This window comes from Chaetodon trifascialis, chromosome 24, assembly GCF_039877785.1.
Source record: "Chaetodon trifascialis isolate fChaTrf1 chromosome 24, fChaTrf1.hap1, whole genome shotgun sequence".
Classification (NCBI taxonomy): domain Eukaryota; kingdom Metazoa; phylum Chordata; class Actinopteri; order Chaetodontiformes; family Chaetodontidae; genus Chaetodon; species Chaetodon trifascialis.
Genome location: NC_092079.1, coordinates 3619861 through 3642019, shown reverse-complemented (window position 1 = coordinate 3642019; position 22159 = coordinate 3619861). Strand labels below are relative to the sequence as shown.

Below are 22159 nucleotides of genomic sequence, written 5' to 3'. Positions count from 1 at the left end.
TCTAAAATGCATTTCTTTCTTTGGTATTTCTACACTGCAGTTTCTTCTTATTAACAGCCATCATATTAGCCAATAATGTGTAATCAGATTATATTGATCAACCCATTCACAGGCCAGTCTGTTTTTTCCTATTTGATCACAAATTGCTCTTGAAAGTATCCCAAAATACGATTTTTTTGTGTTCATCACTTTAAACTCACTGCGTTTGACTGACATCAGTGTCGAAGAGATGTTATTCCCATTATCGTCACTGTGCACGTTAACAGAGATACATCCTGATATAAGTGGGCACCTGATTATGTCAAGTTGGTTGGGAAATTGTATTAGCGTTGTAGGAAGTTGACAAAGCTGCAGAGCCAGGTTTGCCTTGACAGAGATCTGTCTCGACATTAGTATCATCAACAGCCCCCTCCTGATTATACAGTCTGTCCCTCAAGGGTCACTGGTATAAATAAAGCAGAGGCAGACAAACACTTTGGAGAACAGTATTTGCACATAGGGGCGTTGGATTGTTTCCAGCTGACCTTAGGTCTTGTAAAAGTTGTGCAATTATTGGCTCAGAACTTGCAGGGTTTTTTTTTTTTTTATATGTGAGTTTTGATCAGGTATCTCCCGCCAAAATCATTAGCTCTGCTTTTTTTTTTCTTTTTTTTTTTTTGATGTTTTGGATGGATTCAGTGTATCCACAGCATGTGTCCATACGGAAAAAATAACTCAAGGTTTTGTTTCCTTGTAGGACTCGTGAAAAATGAAAGCTCCCATTCCTCTTGTGATCCTGCTTCATGCTGTTGTGGTCCATTGCCTGAAAGTGGTGTCTAAGAGAGGCTCAGGTAAGTCTTGTGTTTTTACCTCAACTGCTGTTTCTGTCTTTTGTTCTGATGATGGACAGCCCTGGAAAACCGATGGGGAAAAATCCTCCACAGAAACATATTTTACTGTCTGGCAAATTAACACCTACCACTCCATTGTTGGTACATTTTCGATTCCCTGGAACCTGCCGAGATTTCAGGGCTTTCTTTTTTGCTTTTTTTTTTTTCTTGCTTGAAAGCACAAACCATGTTTCAGTCAACAGTGAGGGGATCGCATGGCCTCGTGCTGTTGTGCTCGGAGACTCCAACCAGTCACGATGAACAACAGGGGTGTCCAGTGTTTTAACAGCTTTATTTCCAGCTCAACAAACACTCAGTTATCCAATTTGAGATTCTGTGAGTGATGATGGAATATTTCATTGTTGATCTCTGCAGATCAATCGCGTTGTTTTAATCCAATAACGTGAGATGACATAAACTTTGTGAATCCCGTCTATGGTGTGCATGCTCGGATGGTTCGTGTGTGAAGTTGTTCTCCTGGTTGATCTGTTAATGTGTGTCACGGATGTGTATCAACATTCCCATGCCTGTTCGACCTGCCACATGCAAAGGTTAACATACTGGGTGAGTGAACAAATAAACTCAGTATGGGAGTGATTTTCTTTCATTTAAGGATGCAGCTGTGGCTTTTGTTAGAATTTAAGTATTTGCTCGGTCCTGGCACTCATACTGCGTTGCTCTCCAGACTCAAAAATAATGACTTTCTACAAAAGGATGCAGCAGATGCAAGCCAGAGGAATAATCCACATTGGCTAACATGAAACATAAAGTAAGTCTTTTGCCAATCTGTTTTTTAAATGATTTTTTTTTTTTTATTATTATTACCCAGCGGCTGCTTGCATCTGGGTTTTTACCCATGCTATTAGACACAGGTGCGGGAAATGGCCCGCGGCTCATCAGAGGGTTTTTGCTTTTCCAGCAGAAGTCCCTGCGGGTTATCTCCTCCGATGCTTCATGAGCCATTGCCTGGGGCAAGGATTTGAAACGTGTCCACTGATAAATGAACACCCCATCTGAGCCAGGCCTCCGTCCTTTGTTCCCTCCGTTTTGGCTTGTACGGCTTTATTAGAAGCCACGCTGGTTGCAAGTTAGAGCGCCATTGTAAAAGGGATTCAGGGCAATGAAAGCCAGTTTGAAACTGCACTGCTTTCATTTTTATGGAATGGAAAGAAATGACGGGGATGGGAAGGTGAGTATCCCAGTGTCAGAGCAGGTATATTTTCAAAGAAGCGATTTTCGAGGTTTAAGGTTCCTTTGTTTATGTGATAAGCCTTTTGCGGTTCATTTGGTCATATTTTCCTGCAGATTGGATAAAACCCGTGTTGCTGTCTCATTTAATTTTGCAGTGTGGCTTTGTCTCAGAAAGCTCTCACCTGGCGCTACTTCCAAGTGATATTCTCCACTGTGTTTTAGTTGGGTCATATAGCTATGAAGGTTGTACTCATAATGTTTGTATTTTCCTTATCAGCACCAAATACCTCAACATTATTTCCATTTTAAAATCTTAAAAATCTGTTTGGATCCAATTGAAATTGATTAAACAAATTACCAATTGAATCTCTAATAAGACAAACTGAGCTGCTCCAAACTGTAGTGTTTTTCTCTCATACCTTTGTTCAGAGAAACTCACTGTAGACAATCAAACCTGTGAGTGTCAACCCATTAAAGGAAATTAAATGACTTGATTGACTCCCACAGGGACAATGGAGCCACTATCTCACCGCCTTTCCCTTTCACTGGGCACACAAACAAACTCCAGGAGCCCCTGCGCCCCCCTGCTGCATGCGCACTGCTCTTATCAGGAGATGATTAAATTCAAAACACCTGTCTGTGAGTAATGCTTTGTCTGCATTTGTACTCGGGGTGGAACAGTGCAAAAACATACAATGCATATCTGCCATACTAATCCTCGGCATGCATAAGTAGGAGAATCTATCCATTTGTCCTCTGCCGTGGTTCCTCTTTGTTAGAATGCTGATACGGCCTGAATGGTTGGGCGAACAGAATAATTGAGTATATTTCTGCTTAATACAGCACATCAAGTCAGATGTGGAAGAAAAACCCCTCTCTTGGATGTCCTTACATTGTTGTGTACTATCAGCCGATGATGCTCAGTCCATGATAATTCCAGGAGTTATTTTGCATTTGAGCTCCATGCCGTTTATTTGACGCGAGGCGTCGCGAGGCTGGCATTGCGTTTTGTTTTATTGATGCTATTGTCCATGTAGGAATTGTTGTTTATGATCAAATAAATGGAGAAATAATCTCCTTGCTCTTTGCTTTATGATGTGACTGACACTGAAATGGATCTGATTTACTGGAACTCCAAGAGATTTCCTCTTGAGGGGCTCTGCATGAGTCTGCGTGATGCTATGGTTGCTATATGACGAGCTGTCTGTAAATACATCACAATGTATTTACAATGCTCGCATCACAATGCTCCCAGAAATGCAAAGACGGCTCGTGCATAGTTTTAATCTTGCATGGATGGGAAATGTGAACGAGTGACACAAATGCTTTCAAACTGACCTTCACGCTTAACGATGATTTGCTTCTTTCTGTCGAGCAACACTAGAGCCCTTAGCTTGTCCACGGCAGCTCCTACATATATGAACGTGTACTGAAAGACGGTGTGAATCTGATGTTTTGAAGATATTTTCACACTTCAAATATTTATGGACGCACCACTGACTAATTAAACTGCAGGGTCATCAGCTGCTGATGTCTTTGGTTCGCCCTCACCTCATCAATCATCACATGAGTGCTTTAATACTTACTTTTAAAGCCTGCTAGAAAAATTATACTAATTAGCAAAACTTTGGATTCGGCATTATCAAAACTTAATTCTATCTTCTTTTTCAATTGGAGTGATCCACTGACAACGTCTTGCTCTCATTGTCTATTTCTATTAAACTTGCTATCCTTGGTTATTAAAAAAAAGTCCTTTTCACTCAAAATGGGTTGTGGTGCTATTATTATATTATTGTATTAAACCCACAATCGGCTCCCTTGTTAGCCACTTGTGCCACACACTGCACAATAGATGCTTGGAGGAGCCGTGCGAGAAATCTCTAAATATGCCTGTTTGGTTACTTGGCAGTGAGCTGAAAAGAACAGAATCCTCTTTCTGTGCACCACACAGCTGCAATTTATTTGATATGAAATAGAAACTCACAAGTTCATGTAAGGGCTCGCTTTCGACCCTCTGATGTAATAACTATGCATTTATTCCTTTTCTCACCTCTGAACATGGATTACAATCAGAGTGAGAAGGAGCTTCAGAGGTTACTGAGGATGATTTTTGGCAGCACTGAATACAGAATAGAATAAAAAGGGCACACACACGTTGTAAAAGCAACCAAACAGAACATTCCCGAAATACTGTAACAGTTTTCGGAAATGTTTCGTTACCATTCATCTGCAATGCACCGTGAACTCTGCTATGTCTTCTTATCTCTGGTATTCAGTTGTACTCCATGCAGCTTCCCGTATTTCCCAGGCATCAGGAGATTCTGTTATCCCCAGGGATTTACTGTGATGCCTCTCGCTTAGGAGCAGTTTTACAGCATGTCTGTTGATGACACACTTGCTGTGTTGAGGATTGGGCCTGCTGTCTTTCCTTGGGGGGGTCAAAAGGCCAGCATTTAAGCTCTCCAATGAACTGGCTTTCTGTATTTTTTGGCCAAACTTTCAATAATATTCAGTGAATTTCCACTGATTTTCATCGGATTTGTGAGAAAACCAAAAGATTCTGTTTTATGTCCCAGATCAACACAGCAGTTAGAAAAGCATTTTAAATGGGCTGAGAGGAGTTTTTATTGTTCATGGTTGATTTAAAATGAGGCAACGCGGGGACAGCATCGCCGTCAGCCACTGGCTGTTTACCCTGTGGACACAGTGGGGACAATGGCTCCATCCATTCAGAACAATCGCAGGTTTTTTTCAGAAAACAGGCAGCTTTTCAGCGTTTTTGTCCACCAATCGCTCGCCTCGGCATTTCAGATTTCCTTGCTGCAGTGTGGGAAACATTTCTGTTTTATATTCCCTAAAAGTCACCCCTTAACAAAACTGTTAACACATGCCCCCCCTCAGTGAACACTGATGACAGTCGTAGATTCACAATCGCATTCCTTGACATTGATTGAGACAAATTTAGCCTCTGTCCTCCCCTCTGCTGTACAGTCATTAGTCCCCATTTCTTCGCCAGACATTGATGAGTCCACAGACGAATGATGCTTACCTTTCCACAGTCTCCCAGTAATTCCAGCAATATTTTACCCATAACCCTCACTCACAGTGAACGCATCATTCTGTTACTCATGCATGTGGGAAGAGCTGGTCTCCGACATGTGTTCCCATTTGAGAATGGAGTACAGCATCTCTTCTCTGCCTGTAGTTTCTATTAAGGATGGTCCGAGGGCCCTGTGTCACTCTGATGAAGAGTAGCTGTAAATAAAACATGCCATTGCAACAAGACCTTGGTTCCTATTAGAGAGCAGCCGCTCATCATCCGTCTCTCTCCGTGTATTTATCTACTGCCGCTACAGTAGGTCCACAACATATATTTTCCTATCTCCTCACCGACTTCTTTCTGCTATTGCAGGAGGAAGAATCAAGGACATCCTGACAGTCAGTAAAATTTACAGTCCTCACACCCATCGCGACGCACAACTCTGAGAGGATGTCAACATTAATACGTCAGTTAAAGGATGGAATCTTCCCCCCGCATTAACGGGGCTACTCGCAATTTGGCCAATAATAAGGCTTCTCTTAATTGGACAAGACAGTGATTCCTAACAGGGGACGTCAGCGTGCGGCACAAATTCAATTACGGAGAGCCACTTGACTTTGTAATTGATATTAAAGGACGTTAAATATGGCAGGAAGCTGTCAGCGAGAAGTTTGAGGGAGGGAAGGGGCGCAGCAGCAGCGACCCTTCCCTCCCTCAAAGCGAGCCGCTGTGTCACTTTATCAGACGGGGAAATGACTGAACGGAGATAATTCTTGCAAAGGTAAAAAAAAAGCAACATCGCTTGAATATTCATACAGATCGTATGATTGGACATCGCTTTGAGGTGGTCAGTGATAGCAGCCTCGGATGCAAAGACTCCAAATGAAGTTTAAAAATCTTTCCCCGACGAATTCAGGAACCTTGAGCTGAGATTGAAAACCGAACGCTGAAATGTATGCTTCCTCTCTCTCTCTGTCTCTCTCTCTCTCTCTGCCTCCCTCTCTGTCTCACACACACACACACACACACACACACACACGCACAGAGGCACACATGCGTGAATACCCGCGGTTCATCTTCCCTCAGTCAATACCACGTACCTGCCACAAATGTTGAATGATTGCCTCCACTGCACCGCCCGTTCATTGCGGGAGGAGATTGATCACACACATGATATTAGAAATGAAATGGCTCGCCACTAAGAGTTGTTTTCCCTCCCGCTGCTTGGAGGATGAGAGAGAGGGAGAAGGAGAGAGAAGAGGCGCAACAAGTGTGAGGCCTCTTGACAACTGGAGTACTATGGATATGTGTTCCAGGTTGCGGACACATGCCACAGTCGCCTGTGCGAGATGGGTAACAATCAATCACCTGATTTATGAGCGGAATAGTCTCTCTGTGGCCTGCTTCCTGACCTGTAATCATGTTACAACACCACAGCAATTGAGAGAAATGCCAGGAAAGGGTGTAGAGGGCTGCAGCGGGTGTGTAGCTATAGGTTGAGATGTAGGAAGATCAAGTGCGCTGTCAGTGCTCCTGTGCGTGGATCCGAGATGCAGCCGATTACAGCTGTTTCGATTTATTTGACACATTTCAAGGCGATGACTGTAGAAAAATGTCAGGCGTGTGAAAGCCTGTGGGATGATTGGATTTGGGTTTACTGAAATCCAGATTTGGCAAGTGGGGTGGAAGTGTGAGTGAGACTAATACGTTCAGACACCTGTCGATCAAGCAGCTATGCCTGCGAGCATGCTTTTCTCTTAGGTATGATATGTATGTAATTTAGTAGTGATCATTTATAAAATTACAAAAGACATCAAGTCAAATACAAGATTGAGATCTGCATGTTGTGGCCAATAGAGGAACTGCATCTTCAGGCACTTCAGAGCAACAGAACACTGATTTGCTTTTTGGTCTGGAGGACAAAGTTAACACTCACTGGAGCGTCAGTTCATAATGAAGTATACGTACACCTGATTGAACTCAAAAATGTGGATTTACGCTTGAGTTACTCTTTAAATGTTCGTGTCAGCTACAGCGATTGCTGCTAAGACTGTTTTTAAAGCTTCACTCATTGGATGTTATGTTACATACACATGGCTAATCAAGGATGTACAATCGGTGTTGATGTGGTTATGGTAATCTGACAGAAACACTCTCATCTGATGCTTTTAACATGTACAAGTATGAGCAGGGCAGGATGTTTTCGGTTGCATTTTTATTGATTTTGCAGCACCATGATGCTCCCTTTGCTGTAAAAGCTTTCTATTTGTCACCATTCAAAAAAAGCTTTTATTTCAGACTCGGATGCAACAAAAACAGTTTTGCTCTGTTTTGGTCTGCCACTGTCACATTTGATCGTGTTTTGAATGACACACCATGTTTACTATTGGCACTTTCACGCTGGCAGCTTCCAAAAAATGTATATTTTGTCTGCCTCTTTGAAAGAATTCAGATTTATTTGCTCCCAGTAATCGTAATTGTTGCTGTAAACAAGTAAGAACGCTGTGGTCGTTTTTTAAAGCTAGAAAATGGAACACTCTTAAACTTTAAGCTGAAAACTAAAGGGCTGAGATGGGAAATATGTACAAGTTTTCTTCCTGCCTCCTTTGGTTGTGCTTTCCTCTATCTGTTCATTGTCCTGGAACCTCAACTGTCTGCAGGCCTTCAGCATTAAATACAATATTTTGCTCCTATCTCCACTTTTAATATTTCTCTCTGAAAGATAATGCGTTCATTTCGGGCTCCCTTAGCAAATTATGCAGCCCACTTTACCAGCTGGGGCATTTGGTACCAATTTGAGAGATTATATGTGTGGATGATAATGAGCTTTAGTCCGAAAGAGGATTTAAACACAGAGAAGGCTGGCCACTGCTTAATTTAAGAAAATCTGGCTCTCAGGTCGGGAGAAGAGGACTTCAGAGGAAAAAGAAACTCCCCGAAGAAAAGAAAAATGGAGAGTAAATAAGTAACATTTGTGGGATGGTTAGGGCAATTTAGACATAAACACAGGTCGTGGATTTTGATTCCTTTGGACTGCTTGGCTCTCACGAAGCTCATCAACGGGGAGAAATGAAGCTGGAGTTTCTCAGCGCTATGCAAATGGCCTGGAGGCGGTGATGGGACTGTAACCAAAAATATCACACGTCGCAACCTGGGGCTGCGCCTGCATGATTAATCCTTGTGGGTACTCCCCCTCACTGCGCGTCGCTCTTTGCCTGTATGTCTATCTAGCAATCTTAGCACAATTTTCATGCAGTTGTTTATGTCTGCCATTGCCTGCTTCTGTCACAGTTGAGATGTCAAAAATAGAAAAAAAGCTCCTTCATCTCAGCGGTGCTCGCAATCGCTCCGCCGTTCCTCTCGGTTACCTCGCCTGTCTTTACATTTCACCTAACATCTCCCCTCAACCTCCTGCGCATAGAAAGTGATGGTTAATGCCTCTATTGATCGCCCACTCTCTCCTGCAGGCCAGACGGGATCACAGAGGGGTCTGATAGATGTCTCGCAGAATAATTAAAGCAATACACCGATGCCTAATCCCATAATCATCATTAGATTTTAACTGGTTCGAACTGAGAGGCTGTTGGACCAAAAACCTGATTGCTTTGATTCATCTAAGAACACGTTTTTGCAGCGGCGGCATCTGTGATTTCAGTTTGTGCATCTAATTTGAAAATGCCACCTCTCCTAATATGTAGAGTGGGGACCAGATTCTATGCTTTGCTTTAAATTACACACCTGCAGTATCTGTTTGAGTGGGGTAGGATGGTGCAAAATGATAGCTCACATCCCTCCTCGATAAAAGGTCTAGCTGGAGAAATGAGAGCAGGCGCTCCCACTCTGAAAAAAGACAACCATTGAGGGTTTTTTCCCCCCGTCATTTGTGGAAATCAGACAAACAGGTAATTTGATTTCCACTTGTCTCAGCCTCTGCAATCTCTGAGACGTTCGATTCTTCTTTTTTTCCTTCCCAGTGTTGAGACTCCGAGAGTACATTGGTTTTCCATCGATTGAAGCGCTAACTTTGTTTTGAGCCGAAGCAACTCAGTTAAGTTTGATTTCTGAGGGGAGATCATTGATTTGCATGGCAACACTGTCCCTTGTCATTTTCCAACTTTATCAGCCTGCATTAATGGCCTCGCGCTTCACCTGCTGCTGTCCCAACTTGCCATAGGGGAATTTCAGAAGCACAACCAGCCTATAGCATAAAAAACACATTTCTCATACATCACTACTGATATTTGCATGCAAAATTACATTTCAGGTACATAACTTTCAAGAAAAAAAGCATCTACTGTTATATTTGAAATGTATTCCTCCTGCGGTATGAAGAGCGTTACTGTTTTAGCCGTCTGTGTTCAGCAGACTGCATTGTATAACCAATGACTTATAGCTTTACTCAGGGATCATTTCTTTTGATTGATGGCTCGGGATGAACGATGAGATTTTCTTTTTTTTCCCTCATTCTCCCATGCAACTGTCACTGCTGCACGTACGATAGTTAATATGCGTTGCTTTGTGCCATGACAATAAGATATATATCAGTTTGAGGAGGTTCTGTCCATGTGCTGGAATGATGTGTGATGAAAGATAAGTGAATCAATTGAAAGATTTATACTGCAGGGACGATAGCTTTCTAATGCAGTCTTACTCATACACTGGGCAGGGATGTGGATTGCAGGCAACTGTTCAATACAGTCATGAGGACGTCCACAAACTGAGAGTGAGGGAGTGGATTTGCCCTTAAAGTGCCTGTATTATATAATTAAATGGCTTGTGGGACATTTTCCTTCCTAGAAATATCACCTCATTCAAATGTGGACACATCAAGAAGGATCCTCAAAGCCAACCTTCACTCAATTCTTTGATTACTTGTGATTAATAAGCTCCCGTGGAGAGATTTAAATTTATTCATCCAGTTTGAATCTGTTTTTTCAAGAGCTTGCCGCTGAGGGACAGCAAACATCTTCGCTGGCTCCCAGTATAGCCCGTTGGGCTGTCTCTGTTAGGTGACCCTCACACTTCATGTCATAGCATATCAAGTGTTTCCCATGTTTTTTCCACAAGTCTCTCTCTGCCGAATTCAGATCTGATCACAATGGGGGCAGACGCCAGATAACGAGAATGCTTATTAAGAAGACGTATCCAGACGCAGACAGAATTTCCGGCGTAAGTCGGATCTCATGAACATGTGTTGTCAGCCAACATAAAGAAAAGCAGAAAAACTGTACGATTCCTCCTGTTTGACCTTGTAAACAAATTATTTGCTTGTTAGGAGCGGAGTAGAAAAACTCAGACAGCTGATAATGTCACAAGATGGGAAGTTTGTGGCCTTTTCCAGCCTTCAGTGTTGCCGTGGTGAAAGAAACAGCGTGAATTGCGATTTTTAATTAGCCCTTTCTGCACAATGAGTCCGTGGCGGCTTGAGAGGTGAAGTTTTGTGAATGCAGGAAGTCTCCCAACAACGTAGCATTTGATGAGGCTGTCAGGCTCTGTCGCGTCAGCCAGGCACTCAGCGTGTGGCCTTTTTCAATGCTCCTTTATTGGAAAGTTTGAACACATCCTCTCTCGCTGTGTTCAACAGTCTCCCCATCGCTCAATGACAGCTGAAAACAAAAAACACTACTCTCTTGTTCCCTTTCTACATTTTCTTTCCTTTCTTTGTTTCGGTCAAACTGGGATTGGTCAAAGCACAGTCAACCTATTTCTGCAACAAGCAGAGGCACAGGGAATCTTTGCAGGTCTCAAGGGAATCTTGCCAAGTTTGGGGCTTTTCAGTTTTATTTATTTATTTATTTATTTTGTTTGCAAGGGAAAAAAGGATGTAAGCTCGCTTGCTGAGGAGTGCGCCTTTGTTGGTTGCAGGAGACTGACGCACTGCAGGAGTTTTGGAAAGAAACCAGGTAGAGTCTATTCTCCAGGCCCTGGTTGCTTTTCTTACCACTGTTCTGAAGATACAAGCAGGTCCCATTCAAATCCTACTGCTTAGCATTTTTATTATAATTAGCAGGGAATTACCTGGTATTCCCCCCTCAGGAAACTGTCATTTTATCCAAAGCTAAATTGCCTATTGTTTGGGGAGAGAAATGCTAGTTTAATTAAGATGCACCAAATTTGCTTTTGAAAATCCGCTGTAACTATTCCCTCTAAACACGCCTTGTAATTTCATTTGGCATAATTTACCGCAGAACTCCGTCACATATTTCCTGTCATGTTTATTGCTTGCGTTTGATGTGTTGCGTGGTTGAAATATTTAAGACCTCATATTTATGATCCTCCAGGGCCCAAAAAATGGCAGAAGATGGCAGCTGATTTCCCTGCAGTGCAATGATCAATAAATTCTACATATCAATTAAGTTCCACTGTCATCTCCAAGGCCTCTTCCCAGGGAGAAGCCACTCTCCGCTCTCTTATTGGCCAATCGCAGTGTAGCGCGTGGCTGCACAGCCTCCCCCACAGCTCCCCTGCACTCATGCAACAAACATGTGCACGTGCAGAGGTGCTGCATTAAAAGTGCATATTTCTCAGTGAGGCATGAGGGAGCATCATCATCTGTAATTTATAATAAGTGTCTTTCATTTATTTCTTTTTATATGACCTACAGTAAATGCGGAAAGTTCTCAGCTGCAGATCAAACAGCCATGAAATGCTTTTACGGCCCTGGTGGCCCTCTGAAACGATTAGATTCTATTAACCTGTAAAACATATATAAAAGACATCGCAAACATGGAACAATTCAGTCGTGAGGACGCACACGGTTTGCTTCTGATGCCTTTTTCTTCGAGCTGAAAAGAGGTGTTAAAAAGATAAGAGACATGTGGAGAGGGTGGCTGTCATGACAGAAGGAGCCTCTTATGTCAAAACGACGTGAGATTTCTGGTTGGAGGGTGCTGAGGTACTATGGAATTTGTCGTCATTGTTACAGGGCAGACACTGCAGCGTCCGAACAGCGTAAAGGCTCTGTTAGCATCCTCCGCTAACAGAGAGGAACTACAGATGTTTGCAGGCATTGCATCTCTGCATCCCGCCAGTAGCCAAGTAACACGACACATCGCAAAATTGACTGTTTCTGCGCTCTCAGCGCATCCCCTCACACGCCGCCGTCCTCCAAATGCGGCCAAAAATTCCCACAACCTTTTCCTGTGTTGTGCGTGTGACCCTGCCACAGAGCAATTAAACTGCTTTTGCTCTGTTCACCCCCCCCCCCCCCCCCCCCCCATATCAACTGGACTCAAAAACACTTGAAGTAAATGGCTGTATAAAAACGCAATGTTCAGGCAGCTAATTAAGTTTGATTCGTAAAGTGTTGTAATTAGGGCTTAACTGTAAAGTCTACTGGCTGCACTTTGACAAAAGATGCATTTTCTTCCCCATTCACATGGACACAAATGAGTGGTGGAGATGCTATCGTTTCCCATCAAGTCAAATGATACAGATCAAATGGCTTGATGAAGTCTTAACACCCCTTTTTACAAGGGCACGGACCTTTCAATTTTCTCCGTACCTTTCATTAACAAGAGATGGTGGTGATTAATTATGGGTAATCATTAAGCTGTTGAATTTGCTTGCAACCTGCGGCTTGTTTATCGCTCCAGGTTTAATGACGGTGCAGCTCGGTGAAGGATAACAAAGCAAGGCAGTTTATGGTAATGCCATTTTCGTTTTTTGACAAGTCATCCCCTTCCGAGTTGCAGCCCTTAAACACTCAGTGCAGCTCCAAAAAAGAAGTATCCAAATCCCATTCCAGCACCATTCATTTGCTCGGCATTGAAATTCAAATATGGCCTGATTATAATGTTTAATGTGCGTGCCACCCTCAGCGTTTTTTTTTTTTTTTTTTTTTTTAATCGTGTGATATAGGCTTTTACAGGGCCTCCTTTTGCTGTTCGCAATGCTCTCTAAGGCTCTCTGTCACTTTTTTTTGTGCACCAAGTGCCTGGTCTTGAAAAACACAAGGACAGCTAAGGATTATGGTTCTGTATGTGTCTTTCATAGCCTTTAATATGCAAATGGGAGATTAGCTTTGGAAGGAAACTGTTTGGCATGGGGGTTATTTCTACCAGGAGGTGATTCTAACCGTTGACACCCCCCCCCACACCCCCCTTCTCAGGATCTGACTTAACCATTTCAGCAAGAAAGGGAGCTATGCATGGCGGCAGGGAACATGTAGCGTAAAGACTTCCAGCTTCCAGACCAGATTCCAGCAGCTCCATGCAGGAAAAATACAGCGTTCCAGTGACATGACTCAGTATTATTAATTTAAGTCAAAGGCATGTGTCAGTATTTCATTTGAGCTGCTCGGGAATTTAAATGACTCTCTATGCATGGCTCAGGCACACCAAACAAAATAGGAAAACTACATCTCTGCAATTCATAGCAAAAGCCAAACACAGCTGGGTAAATGACTTTGGTATTACGCTGTCAGAAAACCATTTCAAATGTGCCATGGGAAGCAATTCCAGCATTTCTTTTGATCTCCAGTGCAGAGGGGAGGAGGAAGGATTAGGAAACATTTTATATCATGGAATTGTGATCCCGGCATTAGAGCTATACAATGCGCGTGCAATGTCAACATCTATAATTGAGTGATTTAAATGACCTAATTTTGGCGTGTGGGGTGCCTCTGCGGTTGTTGCTGCGTCAGAGTGTTCAGAATGCTCTTGGGGGAGCTCGTGATGGATCCAAGCACACATCTTGAGCACCATCTCGAGGGTCTCAACCTCCTCTAGGCATGTTTGCTCAGTGACCCTAAACTGGGCTCACTCATGATGACCCGGCGAGCCCCCCTCGCTACATGCTACGGAACCCCTGCTCGCAGGCGCTCAGCGCTCTTCAGAACGAAGTCGGTCAGCGCAGCTATTTGTTTATTCTGAAATGAAGTAAATTCAATTTAGATTGAAAGCTCACCACGCTTATTAAATCAGCACTCAAGCTACGTACACATCTGTTGTTTGGAATTATTGATTCTGTGCGCACACACACACATACACGCACACAGACACGTGTGAGACAGTGAGGCGCAGATTATCCAATCAAACATGCATGCTGACCGTGTACAATTGATCAGAGTACATTTGCTCGGGACTGACAACCCTGTGGGTATTAATGGCTTCTCTGACTGGCTCAGAGGGGGGTTAAGGATTATTGACTGGGATGAAGGAAATAGAGAAATCTGCAGAATGGAGTCACCAAACAATTGGATTAAACAAACAAATTAGCGTGCTGAACAATGAGGCGCCCGCAACACTTCCTCGGTTTGTGCCGCTGAAGGACGAGCTGTTTGCATTTCAGGTCTTAAAACTAATTTAGACAAAATTAGTTTAGCGCCCCGGCAGTGGCCTTGAGAAGTTGTCGAGATGTTTTTAACTGAAAGGAAGACATGACAATTATCTCTTTTCACAAATGGCGTTCCCTCTCCTAATTGGCCAGTATGGAGACATTTTTCCCCTCAGAGGTTTTGTGTGTACAACCACCCGTAATGATTTAAGCATAAAGAACATTCTTGCCTTTCAGTCTTGCGGAGCTGGGGAAATGCCTGGGTTTTATATGTTCCTTGACCTCTTTCAAGCCTATAGAATGGAGTCAGTGTGTGCCCGAGCAACCTAATTGGGTTGACGGCACAGTGTCTTGCCTCTTGCTCACATGCATGACATCCAGCTCTTTGACAGAGCGGCCTGCCTCCACAGTCCTTTGGCCGTCGAAGGCGGTATCACTTGAGCGGATGTTGAAACAAGCGATCATAGGCGCCTCGACCGCTGTTGACTTTCCCGGCCGCTTTTTGAGTATTTGCATTTTTATTGTCGAGTTGTAAACATAAACAAAACCAATAGCGGATGAAATGTGGCTCAGAGTTAATGAATAGACTTTAATGGACACTCTAGGAATGTGTTTGTTAATTTGCTGTCAGCGCACGTGTGTGTGGTTTTAATGAAGCTGAATGAATTGTGCATCGAGTTGCTGGTGCGTGCGGCGTGATTATGTTGAATATGTTCTCTCTGTCGCATGGTGCCAACAGTTTAAAAACAAAAAGCTGTGGCGGTGGGCGAGTGGGCGGGGAGGAAGGGCAGAGGGAGACAAAGGCAACGCAAGGCCGGGCTCTTCATGAATTCATTTCCCCTCCTCTCCTGTGTCACGGGGACCTCGTCTGAACCCATTAAGGTGGTAACAAGGTGACAGTGAGCGGTCCTGCTACGGGTTCTGGCCTCCGGAGCTGTCTGGCTGCCCGTCTATGTTAATTAAGGGAGAGAATGAAAGTGTGAGATATGGGGACATTGTTAGACAAAAACATTTAACTAGATGGTCTGGATATGGACAGAGTTTCGCTACTTCTCTCAAATGAGTTCGCAGCTTTGAGGTTGAGCTAAATGGACGGCAATTCATCAGCCGCGCCCCTGATTCACATAGGTAAGTGAGGTATACAAATCTCACCACAGGCACTCAGCAGAACATGAATTATTAAGGCCCTGTTAGGCTTGTCATGTTGAGTCCTTTAAAGTTAGACAGATTGACCAGTCTCATTCCCTAAATCCATCTCCTTACACATTATTTAAAGAACTGGTCACTTGTACTTTGAAATAATGTCCTCTTTCAACCTCGCTGGTGCGTACAGATAGGATGGAAATGTATTGCAGAAAGCCCCCCCCCCACCCCCTCACCCACCCCCAGTTTCCCTTCCATCGCTCCTCTGCTGTGGGAAAAGCGGCGTCATCTTTCTGCGAGGCAAGTGGCATCAGTGAAGTTCACTGGCAGAGCGTTTTTAGTGCAAAGTAAGTGGGCGATCAGGAGATGTCATCAAATCCAATGCATGCCAGTTGCCACGGAAACAGAAGTGGAGAGGCTTTTCTCAAGGATCCTGTTAAACATTTAGAGTGTGAAGGGATTTTTTTTTTTCTTCTTCTTTTCAGAGTGCGAGAGAGAAATGAGACAGTGGAAGAAATGTGCTGTGGACCATTGTCCATCTTTTCATCTGTATTCTTTTTCGTCCTTCAATTACACGTGTAATCGGTGATGTGGGTGAATTTACACGATGTGGTTTTGAGTTTAAGGTTCCGTTTCTACTAACGGAGCAACAAAAATGGAAGTTCTGAAATTACAGCTCACAAACCTCCGTTTTCCCAAAAGCCATCATTTTTACATTTGCTAACTCTGCCAGTATCTCCTTAATACCGAAGTAGGGGTGAGGTGTACATCACATAGAATATAAATAGTATTGGTGCTACTTTCAGTCCTAACAATGGCTTATTAGAGAATTCAGGAAAAGATCCATTGCACAATGTCTTATTAGGGTTTGTTATTGTGTGTGTGTGTGTGTGAGCACCACTCGCAAGACATTACTGGAATTAGCCATCCACCCACCTTGGCCTTTATCTGCACAAGTGACCGAAGCTGTGACCGAGCTCGGCACGGATGCGCAGCAGTGTGTGTCTTCGTGTGGCGCCTCCTGATCGAGGAGCCCCTCTTCCAGCGGTAATCTCCCAGCGGACAGGCCCGAAATGGGAAAGGGCTCTTTGCGGTAACGACGTGGGCTCAGCAGATAGGAGCTCTGTGTAATTCCTGTTAATTACTGTCCACGAGGCGATAAGACCTGGTTGGAGAGGCTAAAAGAAGAGATAAGGAGGATCAGGGATTCACCTGAAGGATTTTCCACCCCTTGGGCAAAAACAGTCCAGTTGTCCAGAAATAATCTAAAGTTTGATGCTGCCCTGAAGTGGTCGTTGTTGTTTTTTTTCCTTTGCTGAACTAATGGAACTGTTTTGACAGAGGCATTTGAGAGCAGTGGCAGTGGGTGAACTGGAGGTTTTATCTATTAAGCCATCTCAAAATGTTCTCCGAGCAAACGCACTTGGGCTGCTGTTATGTTTCCTTTCAGTGTTGCTGTTCCGGCTTGAATTTCTGAACAAGTGCCAAATTAAAGGATGTGGATATTCTTAAGAGAGCATGAGATTACACACTCACAAGAATGCCCGTACATCTGATGCAAAACTGCAACAACGGGTCAATTCATTGTTGAATCCTCCGTGAAATACATTTATTTTAACATGCTTCCATGAATGAACAATCCCAACTCAAGGTCGGCTTTCCTCGCTTGTTGCTGAGCTTCTGACTCTTTGAGTTTGCATGGAAATTAATGGAAATGAGGTGTTCAGACGTTCAATGATTCTGAGCACCTCTGGGACTTTTGATCCATGTTATTTTAAAAGTGACCAGCTTAATCCGCTGACGCAGACCGTGTGGTCAAAAGCTCCAGAATAAGACAGTCAGGGGGCCTTTTAGTACAAACTAAAAGGTGTTTTGTCAGCTGCTACTTTTTGAGGTCAGGAGTGAACTGTCAAGCACAAAAAGAGAACATTTTTGCAGTATTGAGCAAATGAATTTACATTCAATTGTGAGCTACAAAATCCTGGCATGCCCCCTTCCTCGCAAATTCAAAAAGCACATCAAAACAGGCGTATGGAAACACACTTATAGTGCACTTGAGTAAGACCATTGATGCCACAGCAAATATTCACAGCATGACTTGAGGGATTTTCTTTTAAGAATAGTTCAAAGCAATTCACCAAAAAAAAAAAAAAAACATGAGCCCTGTGAGACCCAATTCATTTCTTTTGCCATATTCCAAGCCTCCATTAGCATGCGGCGGGGATGAATCTTACAAGTTGTCAGTCACCTCTGCTCTACCATGAAATCAGACCAAATCCCAGTTGCCGTTTGTCTGGGTTTCGCCGCGGAGCTGTTTCGGCGTCTCTGCAGACCTCTGACCTGATAACAAACAGGACAGTTTGCTCGCGCTTGTAAAAGAACCAGGAATGGGTGACGCTATAGTACGAAAAATATGAGGCTGATAAGAGAGGACACTGTGTGGTTCTTTGAAGGAATTGAACCCTACATGGTAAACTGCAATGGCTCTCTGGGGCTTCAGCTACAGGGATATATGAGCTCATATTGGAGAAACGAGGCTAGTTGTCTAAATGCATTACTGTAATAAGACCTGGAAGGGGGAGTGGTGCTGTGTATCTGCGTTTTGACCTTGTTAGTATTAACTTCTTGAATTACTCTCCAGGGCAGAAACACCGGTGGTCTGACTCCTCTCATTCCTGACTTTTTGGTTTAATTCTCTTCTTTGTTTTCCGGCTTATTAGCAGCTCAGCAAAGGAATTGTGTCGTCTTCACTCAGCAGCTCATCATTACCAGCTGAAGCATAGTTTACCCTTGTAATACACAGAACACCAAGATCCTAATTACCTTTCAGTCACCAGTAAGGCTTTGGTTTCTTTGGTTCTTCTCATTGAGCGGTCGCTGCTGTAAAGAATGTGTTGCAGTCAGGCGTTTGTGTAGCGTCTGTACAAATCACGCATACTATGACAACCATTCATCAGTTTGATGAAAGATTATCAAGGAGAGCTGCTCAGAATATGCAAATGTCAGCGTTTAAACATCACAGTGCACCTCACACTTGGTGATTGGAGAACACGCAAACATAAAGTTTCTCATGTAGAAATAAGTCGGTTTTGATTACACCGAGGGCTTTTTATTTCTTTTGTAAGTGCGCTGAAGCAGTGCCAGAGGAGCGGGCAAATTTGATTCTTCGGCTGAAATAGATGTAAATGCTCATAATTTCCATCTCCTCTGTCTTAAATGGTGTCTCACTTCATCATATGCTGTGATTAAATGAGTCTGCGTTGGGCCTAATGGGCCTTCTATTGTTCCAGATATTAGACAACACAGAAAATTAGACATGATTTACTTCTCTTTCCTAATGTTAAATGCATTGTATGATGATTTCAACAAGACCTTGATGAGTCATCACAGAAAACAACCATTTTCAGATGCTAGTTGATACTGCAGGACGCACATTCTTTTGTGTAAATGTGGCTCGGGCTGTTTTTCATGGTTGTGTGGTGACATTTAAGCTATCAGCAAGCCTCCAACTTTCTGGCAATAATTTTGGAAAGGTGTGGATTGCTTTTTACCGGTTTGATGTTGAACAAATTGACTGGTCTGCACAGAGCACTGACCTCAACCCCCATCCAGCATCTTTGCGATGAACTGGAACGCCGACCGTGAGCCAGGTTTTAACTGCAAACATCAGCAGCCAGCCTCGGTAAAGGTCTTGTGGCTGAATGACAGCAAATCCCTGCAACCAGGCTGTAAACTCTTGAGGAAAGCTTTCCCAGTAGAGGTTGTTAGCAGCAAATGAATGCCCAAGGCTTTCGAATGGGATGTCCAGCCACCACTATGGGTGGAATGACAAGGTGTCCACACACACTTTTAGCCTCACATGATTGCATAGAAATATTACTAAGTGAAACCATTGTCGGAATACACAGTTCATTTGCATTTTGCACAATGTCCAACTATTTTGGAACATGGAGAAGATTGTCTACTGGGCTCGACTTCCCATTTCCTGCTGGGTTAAATTTATCTGTCGGTTTACTGCAAAAAAACCACTTCAGACATCAGACATTTTATTAACAACTGTCTTTCTTTCAACAACTAAAGCAGGAGACAATCAATGTGATAAGATAAACCTCACTAACCAGGATCATGTTCAGATCAGACATGTTTGATATAATTATGGCGACTCTAAACAGTTTTGAATCCTGAACCTCTGCAGAGTTCCACAGTTGTAAAAATGTCTGAACTGAAACTGATTTTTTTCCTTCAAACCGTCAGAATAAAGGCGGTGGGCGAGGGAGTGAAGAAGATAAGAGGGGAGCGGGGTGGCAGTGGGCGGGTCAGTGGGGAGGAGAGATTGAAGGATGTGTGCAGAGGCTGATGAGATGTGAAAAAAAGAAACGAGAGAGGTGCATTCTGGGAGGAAAAAGGACAGGGAGGACGGACGGTTCAGTAACTTTCTCATCTGATAAAGCCATTCTTGCTCCACATGACCCAGTTTCAGAGCAGATTGGTAAATGATAGAACTAAAACTGACATGCGCTTGCTGCAGAACTGAAGTGCCTAAAATGTTCCGGGTAAACAGCTTGCAAAATTCTTACCTGGAATGGCGACGCGGCGTTTATATGCGTGTTAATGCGCACTGGTGAATCCGGCGTTTCTGATGCAGGCCTCGTTGCAAGAAATAAAACCAGTTCCATGGTGAGAAATGACATTACAGATGCTGATACCTGGCAAGAGATTCCATTTCACTCTCTTAACGCCCTCATGAATTTGTCTGCTCACATAGTATCATGTGACAATAATGGGAGTGTCATTCTCAGCAGGCTCTAATGTTACTTGAGGTGCAAGACAAACCTCAATCATAGCTTATAGTGTGTACTGCTGTTTGGGTTATACTGTAGATTTTATGAAAGAAGCATTCACTATGCAGCAACTTGAACGCATCACGCTGTGGAAGCGCACATTCAAAGCAGAATCCGCATGCTTGTCGAGTGCACGTCTTCCTTTGCTCCCTCTCAAGGCCGTCAGCGTTCTCGAAATCACTGAGAACTGATTCTGAGATGGCGTTGTACCAGCGAGAGGTAAAATATATATACATGCTGTGCAGAGAGACAGCCAGTTTATCTTTTGGACTGCTGCATTGGAAAGCCATTCAATCATTTTACTCTCTGCGGATGAAAAGACAAGCAGATGTGAAGCACATTTAACAGGCGAGGAAGCTAATATTTGTTTGGCAGCGAGTGGCAATTTACACAGAGTTTACAGGGAATTTCTGTGTGTGTGTTTTAGATTTGACTTCTTCACCACATCAGGTGCTACATTTTGTCTTCTACGTATATTTGCAAAAATTCTTCAACTCTAAGAACTTTTTGCAGGAGCCTGGCCCAGGCGCTGCTCTACCTTGCGTGGACTTTGCAGAACTGAACGACACTCGTGGTTGTGAGTGAGTGCATGAGCCATTGTTTCCGGCTCCCTCTCCTCCTCTGCGCATCTCTGTTTCAGCATGCACTGAAGCATCACGGCTGCACGACAACAGATTGGAAAAAGGATCAGAACGACTCTGTTGTTGTCTTGTCACATCACAGATAAATACCGTCTAATGTGTCTAATCTTCATGGCTCTCAAGATGCCGTGAAAACACTCACTCCCCGAATGCATCCTCCTTCCACACTTATACCTAATAGTTTTGTTAAATTTGTCAAAATGGCACCGAAGTATAAGAACAAGAGAAATGCGTTTAACAGCACACGTTAAAATTTGCCATCGTTAATATCCACACTGCTTTTTTTCCCCTCATTCAACAAGGCCCCTTTTAGCACTTCCTGAAGCAGCAGAGGTTGTCGCAACTGCCTCGGTGTCACTTTAACAAGTGTCTGATGCCACTGTTAAGGGCTGATTATGTAGATGAGGCAGCGAGCAGGGACCTCTGTGCAACCAGTGAGGAAGTGTGAGAGACGGAGGTAATGGTGGGGAGGACTCATGGGTATTCTAAAATATCTCCCGACTGTTTACGCTCTCTCCTGGTGTCTGACTCTGTTCTGCTGTTAAAAATATCAAATCTAGTGATGAGGATATTGAAGCACAGCTGGACGTCTCTCAACTCTGCGTTAAAAAAAAAAACCCATCTCACAAACTTCCTGCAGCACAGACGCAGCGTCGTCGTTCCAACGTGACCCGCTTTAGATTCCCTCTGAATGGACGGTTCCGATGACCTGCAGCCTGCGGTCCACTCAAACTATGCAAATGAGCGCATCTTGTTTGTGTGGTGCAAACACAGGGCGATAAAATAATGCGGAGGAAGACAGGGGAGAAGCACTGTGCACTCTATGGCTCTCTTGCCCCAGAGTGCTCGGTGAATTATTTATGAAAGTGCTGACAGAAGAGGAGCAGGTTCAACAAGGCGCGTTTCTCTGGGGGGCAACAACAGCCGACAGTCAGGTGGGGCTCGGTTTGTCTTGCGGCCTCTGGATTTTAATGATGGTCCAGTGGTCTCGTTATGCGAATCTACAGTGTAGCTTTTCTCCTGTGTCAGCTGAAAAGAGTGGTTGCGTGCGAATCTGTAATCTCTGCTATGGCTCTTCTCCCCCTCCCCATTTTATTCCTTATACTCTCGCCCCATCGCTTCCACTCTTCGTGTTGCCTCTCAGAGCCTCCATTCCTG

At 43.6% G+C, this 22159-nt stretch overlaps 1 protein-coding gene across 5 annotated transcripts in view; it reads left to right on the top strand.

The window, feature by feature from the left end:
• LOC139352009 (interleukin-1 receptor accessory protein-like 1) overlaps positions 1-22159 on the top strand; it is a 228129-nt gene that overhangs the window by 16248 nt on the left and 189722 nt on the right. For 4 of the 5 annotated variants that reach the window (XM_070994008.1, XM_070994005.1, XM_070994007.1 and 1 more), the window contains exons 2-3: positions 737-830; positions 2568-2699. In XM_070994008.1, coding sequence (XP_070850109.1) covers positions 749-830; positions 2568-2699 — 214 coding nt within the window. In that variant the 5' untranslated portion in view covers positions 737-748. The remainder of the gene's footprint in view (positions 1-736; positions 831-2567; positions 2700-22159) is intronic. The other variant, XM_070994009.1, reaches the window with a different exon arrangement.